Here is a 10617-nt window from a genome sequence, read left to right as displayed (position 1 = left end):
CCCCTAGCGCCTCGGTGGTTTAACCCCCCCCATTGGGTTCTATTATAGCGCCCCCTAGCGGCTCGGTGGTTTAACCCCCCCCCCCCATTGGGTTCTATTATAGCGCCCCCTATCGGCTCGGTGGTTTAACCACCCCCCCATTGGGTTCTATTATAGCGCCCCCTATCGGCTCGGTGGTTTAACCCCCCCATTGGGTTCTATTATAGCGCCCCCTATCGGCTCGGCGGTTCAAACCCCTCCCCTATTGGATGCTGTTCTAACCCCGAAGCTCCGCCCCCTTCCCCAAAACACCAAGCCCCGCCCACCCACCCCCCCCGATTGCTCCGCCCCCTTTCCCTCCCCCCCCCCTTTTCTCCCCATAGGTCCCGTTCAGCCCCATCGCCATGGCCCCGATGCTGCTGTTGCTGTTAATGGGGGTCCTGCCCCCCCCCGCTGCCCTAGAGCAGCGCTTCAGCCCCGAGGTGAGCGCTATGGGGCTGGGAAATGGGGCGAGGGGGGGGTCCTATAGGGAGCTATGGGGCTGGAGGTCTCCTTGTGTATAGGGACGGAGGGGTTCCCATTGGGATCTATGGGGGTTGTGGGGGGGTGAGGGATGCTCCTATAGGGATCTATGGGGATGCCCTATGGGGATCTATGGGGCTGTATACGGATCTATGTGACTTATAGCGATGGTTGCTATAGGGACCTATGGGGCTGTGCCCATAGGGATCTATGGGGCTGCGGGACCCCTTTAACTGGGTCTATGGGGCTCGCCAACGAACTGGGGGTCCCCCCCCCCATAGGCGTGTATGGCGCTGAGGATGCTCCTCCATGGGCTCCTATGGGTCCAGAGGGACCCCTAAGCACTTAGGGGGTCCGTTATGGGGATCTATGGGGCTGCGGGTGCCCCCTATGGGTCTCTATGGGTCTCTATGGGTCTCTATGGGGTCTCTATGGGTCTCTATGGGTTTCTATGGGGTTTCTATGGGGCTGGGGCCGTGTTTTCCCGCCCTCCTCCGCTCGCCAACGTTCCCATTCCTTTGTTCCCGTTTCCCCCCCCCTTCCCCTTCGGCCACGTTTCCCCCTTGGCTCCTTCCTCTTCCCCCTCCCCCCCCTCCTAAAACACCCCAAAAACCCCAAAACCACCCCAAAAACGCTCAAAAACGCTCAAAAACACCCCAAAAACGGCCAAAAACACCCCCCGAAACCGATCGAAATCCGTTTTTCCCCTCCCCCCATCCGGAACTTCCCCTTTTCCGGCGTTTTTCGCCCCAAAACCGCTTTGAATTCCGTCGAAAGCGGCGCAAAACGCCCCCCCTCCCCCCCCCCAAACGCCCCAGAAGACCCCAAACGGTGCTTAAATGGCTTTAAACGCTCTTAGACCGCCCTTAAGTGCTCTTAAACCGCCCTAAAAGCCCTTAAACCCCACTTAAACGCCCTTAAACCCCCCTTAAACGCTCTTAAACCCCCCTTAAACGCTCTTAGATCCCCCTTAAACGCTCTTAAACCCCCCTTAAACGCTCTTAAACCCCCCTTAAACGCTCTTAAACGCTCTTAAACCCCCCTTAAGTGCTCTTAAACCCCCCTTAAACGCCCTTAAAAGCCCTTAAAGCCCCTTAAAGCCACCTTAAAACGCCCTTAAACGCTCTTAAACGCCCTTAAACGTCCTTAAACGCCCTTAAACGCCCTTAAACCCCCTTAAACGCTCTAAAACTCCCCTTAAAAGCTTTTAAACGCCCCTTAAACACTCTTAAACCCCCATAAACGCTCTTAAACCCCCCTTAAACGCTCTTAAACGCCCTTAAACCCCCTTAAACGCTCTTAAACGCCCTTAAAGCCCCCTTAAATGCCCTTAAATGCCCTTAAAGCCCCCTTAAATCCCCCTTAAACGCCCCTAAAGCCCCCTTAAAACCCCCTTAAAGCCCCTTAAACCCCCCTTAAATGCCCTTAAATCCCCCTTAAATGCCCTTAAACGCTCTTAAAGCCCCCTTAAACCCCCTTAAACGCCCTTAAACCCCCTTAAACGTTCTTAAACCCCCCTTAAATGCTCTTAAACTCCCTTAAAACCCCCCTTAAACCCCCATAAACGCCCTTAAACCCCCCTTAAACGCCCTTAAACGCCCTTAAAGCCCCCTTAAAACCCCCTTAAACGCCCTTAAATGCCATTATATCCCCCTTAAACCCCCTTAAACGCTCTTAAACCCCCCTTAAACGCCCTTAAACACCCTTTAAACGCCCCTTAAATCCCCCTTAAATGCTCTTAAACGCCCCTAAAGCCCACTTAAAACCCCCTTAAACGCCCGTAAATGCCCTTAAAGCCCCATTAAAAGCCCTTAAACGCCCCTAAATCCCCCTTAAACCCCACTTAAACACCCTTAAACTGCCCCAATCCCCTTTAAACTCCCCCTAAACCCCTTAAACACCCCCTAAACACCCCCTATCACCCCACAGACCCCCTTAAACGGCCCCAAACGCCCTTAAACGCCCTTTGAAGCCCCCATAAACCCCTTTAAACCCCCATACACCCCCTATTAGACCCCATAGGGACCCTGGAATACCCCCATGATGCCCCATAGCCTCTCTTAAACCCCTTTGGGTACCCTTAAACGCCCTTTAAACCCCCAAGAACACCCCATAAACCCCTTTAGACCCCCATAAACCCACCTTAAAAGCCCCATAGCCACCCCTAAACGCCTATAAACCCCTCTTAAACCCCCTTAAACCCCCTTAAAAACCCCATAACCCCTATAAGCCTCCATAAACCCCTTTTAAACCCCTCTTAAACCCCCTTAAACGCTCTTAAATGCCCCATAACCTCCTTAAATGCCCATAAACCCCTTTAAAACCCCTCTTAAACCCCCTTAAGCCCTTTCTAAATCCCCTTAAACGCCCCTTAAGTGCCCCATAACCCCCTTAAATGCCCATAAACCCCTTTAAAAGCCTCTTAAACCCCCTTAAACGCCCATAAACCCCTTTTAAACCCATTTTAACACCCCTAAATGCCCTTAAACCCCTCCTAAACCCCCTTAAGCCCTTCCTAATTCCCCTTAAACACTCTTAAACGCCCCTTAAATACCCCATAACCCCCTTAAATGCCCATAAACCCCTTTAAAACCCCTCTTAAACCCCCTTAAACGCCCATAAATCCTTTTTAAACCCATTTTAACCCCCCCAAACGCCCTTAAACCCCTTCTAAACCCCCTTAAGCCCTTCCTAATTCCCCTTAAACGCTCTTAAACGCCCCTTAAATACCCCATAACCCCCTTAAATGCCCATAAACCCCTTTAAAACCCCTCTCAAACCCCCTTAAACTCCCTTAAACCCCTCCTAACCCCTCTTAAGCCCTTCCTAAATCCCCTTAAACGCCCTTAAACGCTCTTAAACGCCCCTTAATTGCCCCATAACCTCTCTAAACACCCGTAAGCCCTTTTTAAACCCATTTTAACCCCCCTTAAATGCCCTTAAACCCCTCCTAAACCCCCTTAAACTCCCATAAACTCCTCTTAAGTCCATTTAAAAGCCCCTTAAACGCCCTTAAGCCCCCCTTAAATGCTCTTAAACACCCTTAAATTCCACTTAAACACACTTTAAGTCCCTCAAAGGGCCCTTAAACACACTTAAACCTCCCTTAAACGCCTTGAAATGACACTTAACCGCGTTTAAACTCCCTTAAAAGCCTTTAAACACCCTTAAATGCCTTTAAGCACCCTTAAACGCCCTTAAACACCCTTAAACTCCCTTAAACACCCTTTAAATGCCTTTAAATACCCTTAAATGCCCTTAAACACCCTTAAACTCCCTTTAACACCCTTTAAATGCCTTTAAACACCCTTAAACGCCCCTTGAACTCCCTTAAACACCCTTAAACGCTCTTAAACGCCTTTAAACGCCACTTAAACGCCCTTAAATGCCCTTAAAAACCCTTAAACGAACCTTAAACACCCTTAAACACCCTTTAATCGCCCTTAAACGCCCATAAATGCCTCTTAAACCTCTTTAAACGCCTTTAAACGCCACTTAAACGCCCTCAAATGCTTTTAAAAGCCCTGAAACGAACCTTAAACGCTCTTAAACACCCCTTAAAAACACTTAAACACCCTTAAACCCTCTTTAATCACACTTAAACGCCCATAAACTCCTCTTAAACCTCTTTAAACGCCCTTATATGCCCCTTAAACCCCCTTAAACACTCTCAAATGCCCTTAAACGCTCTTAAAAGACCCTTAAACGCTCTTAACCCCCCCTTAAACGCTCTTAGGCCCCCCTTAAACGCTCTTAAATGCCCCTTAAACGCTCTTAAACCCCCCTTAAATGCTCTTAAACGTCTTTAAACGCCCCTTAAAAGCTCTTAAACCCCCTTAAACACTCTTAAACCCCACTAAACGCTATTAAAACCCCTTAAACGCTCTAAAGCTTAAAGCTCTTAACCCCCTTAAATGCTTAAGTCCCCTTAAACGCTCTAAACCCTCAACGCTCTTACCCCCCTTTAACGCTCAAACCCCTTAAAGCTTATTCCCTCTTTAATTAACCCTTAAGCTTCAAATTTATCTGCTCTCAAACGTCTTTAAACGCCCCTTAAAAGCTCAAACCCCCTTAAACACTCAAACCCCCCTAAACGCTTCAAACCCCTCTAACGCTCTTTAGTCCCCTTAACGCTCTACCCCCTTAACGCTCTTAAACCCCCTTAAACGCTCTAAACCCCCTCAACGCTCTAAACCCCCCTTAAACGCTCTTAAACCCCTCAACGCTCTCAAACCCCTTAATGCTCTTAAACCCCCTTAACGCTCTTAAACCCCATCGCTCTTAACCCCCTTAACGCTCTTAAACCCTCAATGCTCAAACCCCCAACGCTCTTAAACCCCTTAACGCTCTAAACCCCCTTAATGCTCAAACCCCCTTATGCTCTTAACCCTAAACGCTCTTAAACCCCCTTAAACGCCTCAATCCCTCTAATGCTCTTAACCCCCTTACGCTCTAAACCCCTTAACGCCCTTAAACCCCCAACGCTCTAAACCCCCCTTACTCTCTTAACCCCCTTAAATGCTCTCAAACCCCCTTAAGCTCTAACCCCCCTAAATGCCTCTAACCCCCTCAACGCTCTAAACCCCCCTTAAACGCTCTTAAACCCCCCTTAACGCTCTAAAACCCCCTTAACGCTCTAAACCCCTCTAACGCCTTAAACCCCCCTTAAACGCTCTTAACCCCCTCAACGCTCTCAAACCCCCTTAAACGCTCTTAACCCCCTTAAAACTCTTAACCCCCCTTAAACTCTCAAACCCCCTTAACACCCTCAACCCCCTTAAAGCTCTAAACCCCCCTTAAACCCCCTTAACATTCTTAAACCCCCTTAAATGCTCTAAACCCCCTTAAACGCCTCAACCCCCCTTAACGCTCTTAACCCCCTTAAACCCTTAAAACCCCCTTAAAAGCTCTTAAACCCCCTTAAACCCCCTTAACATTATTAACCCCCTTTAACGCTCCAAACCCCCTTAACGCTCTAAACCCCCTTAACGCTCTAAACCCCCTTAACACCTTAAACCCCCCTTAAACGCTCTTAAACCCCCTTAAACACCCTTAAACCCCCTTAAAAGCTCTTAAACCCCCCTTAAACCCCCTTAAACATTATTAAACCCCCTTTAAACGCTCTTAAACCCCCTTAAACGCTCTTAAACCCCCTTAAACGCTCTTAAACCCCCTTAAACGCTCTTAAACCCCCTTAAACGCTCTTAAACCCCCCTTAAACGCTCTTAAACCCCCTTAAACGCTCTTAAACCCCCTTAAACGCTCTTAAACCCCCTTAAACGCTCTTAAACCCCCTTAAACGCTCTTAAACCCCCCTTAAACGCTCTTAAACCCCCCTTAAACGCTCTTAAACCCCCCCTTAAACGCTCTTAAACGCCCCTCATGGGCATCTATGGAGTGTTTAAGGGCCCTATAGGGGGCTGGTGTGGTCCCTATGGGGCATTTGGGGTGGGGTGATGCTGCTGGTGGGTTATTATGGGATGGATGGGGTTTATTATGGGATGGATGGTGATGATAAGGGTTTATTATGGGATGGATGGTGATGATAAGGGTTTATTATGGGATGGATGGTGATGATACTGGTTTATTATGGGATGGATGGTGACGACAGTGATGGTGATGACAGGTTATTATGGGATGGAGGGTAATGGGTTATTATGGGATGGATGGTGATGGTGACAACGGGTTATTATGGGATAGATGGTGATGGTGACAATGGGTTATTATGGGATGGATGGTGATGATACTGGTTTATTATGGGATGGATGGTGACGACGGTGATGATGATGATGGGTTATTATGGTATGGATGGTGATGGTGATAATGGGTTATTATGGGATGGAGGGTAATGGGTTATTATGGGATGGATGATGACGATGGTGATGATGATGGTGGGTTATTATGGGATGGATGGTGATGGTGATAATGGGTTATTATGGGATGGATAGTGATAATGGGTTATTATGGGATGGATAATGGATGCCGATGGGTCGCAATGGGTTATTATGGGATGGATGACGATGGATAATGGATGCCGATGGGTCTCAATGGGTTATTATGGGATGGATAATGGATGCCGATGGGTCGCAATGGGTTATTATGGGATGGATGACGATGGATAATGGATGCCAATGGGTCTCAATGGGTTATTATGGGATGGATGACGATGGATAATGGATGCCGATGGGTCGCAATGGGTTATTATGGGATGGATGACGATGGATAATGGATGCCAATGGGTCTCAATGGGTTATTATGGGATGGGTGACGATGGATAATGGACGCCAATGGGTCGCGATGGGTTATTATGGGATGGATGACGGGTTATCATGGGCTCCCCCAGGCCTGGCTCCAGCAGTACGGGTACCTGCCCCCCGGGGACCTACGGGCACAGGCGCAGCGCTCCCCGCATTCCCTACCGGCCGCATACGCCGCAATGCAGCGCCTCTATGGGCTGCGCGTCACCTCCCGGCCCGACCCCGAAACCATCCGGTGAGTTACATGGGGGGGGGGTATGGGGGTCCCCATGGGGTCTTGGAAGGGTTCCAATGGGTTTTGGGGCTTCCAGTTGGGTTCCAGTTGGGTTCCAGTTGGGTTTTGGGCCTTCCAGTTGGGTTCCAGTTGGGTTTTGGGTCTTCCAGTTGGGTTCCAGTTGGGTTTTGGGTCTTCCAGTTGGGTCCCAGTTGGGTTTTGGGCCTTCCAGTTGGGTTCCAGTTGGGTTCCAATTGGGTTTTGGGCCTTCCAGTTGGGTTCCAGTTGGGTTCCAGTTGGGTTTTGGGCCTTCCAGTTGGGTTCCAGTTGGGTTTTGGGTCTTCCAGTTGGGTCCCAGTTGGGTTTTGGGCCTTCCAGTTGGGTTCCAGTTGGGTTCCAGTTGGTTTTGGGCCTTCCACTTGCATTCCAGTTGGGTTCCAGTTGGGTTTTGGGCCTTCCAGTTGGGTTCCAGTTGGGTTCCAGTTGGGTTTTGGGCCTTCCAGTTGGGTCCCAGTTGGGTTTTGGGTCTTCCAGTTGGGTTCCAGTTGGGTTTTGGGTCTTCCAGTTGGGTTCCAGTTGGGTTTTGGGCCCCTTCCAGTTGGGTTTGGGTCTTCCAGTTGGGTTCCAGTTGGGTTTTGGGTCTTCCAGTTGGGCTCCAGTTGGGTTTTGGGCCCCTTCCAGTTGGGTTCCAGTTGGGTTTTGGGTCTTCCAGTTGGGTTCCAGTTGGGTTCCAGTTGGGTTTTGGGCGTTCCAGTTGAGGTTTGGGCCTTCCAGTTGGGCTCCAGTTGAGTTTTGTGTCTTCCAGTTGGGTCCCAGTTGGGTTTTGGGCCTTCCAGTTGGGTCCCAGTTGGGTTTTGGGCCCCTTCCAGTTGGGTTTGGGTCTTCCAGTTGGGTTCCAGTTGAGTTTTGGGCCTTCCAGTTGGGTTCCAGTTGGGTTTTGGGCCTTCCAGTTGAGCTCTAGTTTGGTTTTGGGCCTTCCAGTTGAGTTCCAGTTGGGTTTTGGGCCTTCCAGTTGGGCTCCAGTTGAGTTTTGGGCCTTCCAGTTGGGTTCCAGTTGTTTTTTGGGCCCCTTCCAGTTGGGTTTTGGGCCTTCCAGTTGGGTTCCAGTTGTTTTTTGGGTCTTCCAGTTGGGTTCCAGTTGGGTTCCAGTTGGGTTTTGGGCTTTCCAGTTGGGTTTTGGGGTCTTCCAGTTGAGTTTTGGGCCTTCCAGTTGGCTCCCAGTTGGGTTTTGGTCCCCTTCCAGTTGGTTTTTGTGCTTACCCCTACCCTCCAACCCCCCCCCCCCCGCCCCATAACCGCTCCCACCCCATTCCCATCATTCCCATTGCTTAGGGCCATGCGCCGGCCCCGTTGTGGGGTCCCGGATAAGTTCGGCCCCGAGCTCAAGGCCAACGTTCGGCGCCGGCGCTTCGCCATCCAGGGCATGAAGTGGGACCAGCAGGAGATCACCTTCAGGTGACTGGGAGCCTATGGGGTTCCAATGGGGTACAATGGGGTTCCAATGGGGTACAATGGGGTTCCAATGGGGTACAATGGGTTCCAATGGGGTACAATGGGGTTCCAATGGGGTACAATGGGGTTCCAATGGGGTTCCAATGGGGTACAATGGGGTTCCGATGGGGTACAATGGGGTTCCAATGGGGTCCAATGGGGTTCCAATGGGGTCCAATGGGGTTCCGATGGGGTCCAATGGGGTTCCAATGGGTTCCAATGGGGTTCCAATGGGATTCCAATGGGGTTCCAATGGGATCCAATGGGATTTCAACGGGGTACAGTGGGGTTCCAATGGGATCCAATGGGGTTCCAATGGGGTACAATGGGGTTCCAATGGGGTACAATGGGTTCCAATGGGGTACAATGGGGTTCCAATGGGGTCCAATGGAATTCCAATGGGGTTCCAATGGGATCTAATGGGATTCCAATGGGGTCCAATGGGATCTGATGGGCTCCGATGGGTTCCAATGGGTTCCAATGGGATTTCAGTGGGGAGCCGATGGGGTTCCAATGGGTTCCGATGGGTTCCAATGGAGAGACAATGGGGATTCGATGGGTTCCAATGGGATTCCAATGGGGAGCCGATGGGTTCCAATGGGATTCCAATGGATTCTGATGGGTTCCAATGGGTTCAGATGGGTTCCAATGGGATTCCAATGGATTCTGATGGGTTCCAATGGCTTCAGATGGGTTCCAATGGGATTCCAATGGGATTCGATGGATTCTGATGGGTTCCAATGGGATTCGAATGGGTTCCGATGGGTTCCAATGGGATTCCAATGAGATCCGATGGGTTCCAATGGGATTCCAATGGGATCCGATGGGTTGCAATGGGTTCCAATAGGATTCTAATGGGTTCTGATGGGTTCCAATGGGATTCTGATGGGTTCCAATGGGATCCGATGAGTTCCAATGGGGATTCCAATGGGTTCTGATGGGATTACAATGGGTTCCAATGGGTTCCAATGGGATTTGTTGGTTCTGATGGGTTCCAATGGGTTCCGATGGGTTCTGATGTGTTCCAATGGGGATCTGATGGGTTCCAATGGGATTCCGATGGGTTCTGATGTGTTCCAATGGGATTCGATGGGTTCCAATGGGTTCCAATGGGGAGCTGATGGGTTCCATTGACTCCCCATTGACCCCAATACCATTCCCACCCCATTCCCTGTATTCCAGCATCCAGAACTTCACCCCCAAGGTCGGCGAGGCCGGTACCAACGCCGCCATCCGCCAATGCCTCCCCATTGACCCCAATGCATCCCAATGGACCCAATGCATCCCAATGGCTCCCAATGGACCCAATGCCTCCCCATTGACCCCAATGCATCCCAATGGACCCAATGCATCCCAATGGACCCCAATGCACCCCAATGGCTCCCCATTGACCCCAATGACCCCCTATTGACCCAATGCATCCCAATGGCTCCCAATGGACCCAATGCATCCCAATGGCTCCCAATCGACCCAATGCCTCCCCATTGACCCCAATGCATCCCAATGGACCCAATGCATCCCAATGGACCCCAATGCATCCCAATGGCTCCCAATGGACCCAATGCATCCCAATGGACCCAATGCATCCCAATGGCTCCCAATCGACCCCATTGACTCCCAATCGATCCCATTGACTCCCCATTGACCCCAATACCATTCCCACCCCATTCCCTGTATTCCAGCATCCAGAACTTCACCCCCAAGGTCGGCGAGGCCGGTACCAACGCCGCCATCCGCCAATGCCTCCCCATTGACCCCAATGCATCCCAATGGACCCAATGCATCCCAATGGCTCCCAATCGACCCCATTGACTCCCAATCGATCCCATTGACTCCCCATTGACCCCAATACCATTCCCACCCCATTCCCTGTATTCCAGCATCCAGAACTTCACCCCCAAGGTCGGCGAGGCCGGTACCAACGCCGCCATCCGCCAATGCCTCCCCATTGACCCCAATGCATCCCCATTGACCCCAATGCATCCCAATGGCTCCCAATCGAACCCAATGCATCCCAATGGCTCCCCATTGACCCCAATACCATTCCCACCCCATTCCCTGTATTCCAGCATCCAGAACTTCACCCCCAAGGTCGGCGAGGCCGGTACCAACGCCGCCATCCGCCAATGCCTCCCCATTGACCCCAATGCATAC

General features: G+C 51.0%; 1 protein-coding gene across 1 annotated transcript; it reads left to right on the top strand.

Annotated features, from left to right (window-relative positions):
• Positions 1-359: 359 nt before the first annotated feature.
• Positions 360-9724, top strand: LOC133216355 (matrix metalloproteinase-14-like; the record flags this gene model as incomplete). The annotated part of the gene is made up of 4 exons (XM_061360988.1): positions 360-461; positions 6845-6993; positions 8305-8427; positions 9646-9724. Coding segments are annotated over exons 1-4 (429 nt in total), but the record flags the coding sequence as incomplete, so codon positions are not given.
• Between the last annotated feature and the right edge of the window lie 893 nt (positions 9725-10617).

The sequence above is a fragment of the Neopsephotus bourkii genome, unplaced genomic scaffold, assembly GCF_033783945.1.
Source record: "Neopsephotus bourkii isolate Nb327-2 ecotype Australia unplaced genomic scaffold, CSIRO-AGI_Nbou_v1 NB_1040, whole genome shotgun sequence".
In the NCBI taxonomy this organism is placed as follows: domain Eukaryota; kingdom Metazoa; phylum Chordata; class Aves; order Psittaciformes; family Psittacidae; genus Neopsephotus; species Neopsephotus bourkii.
This window is presented reverse-complemented; position numbering and strand designations above follow the sequence as displayed.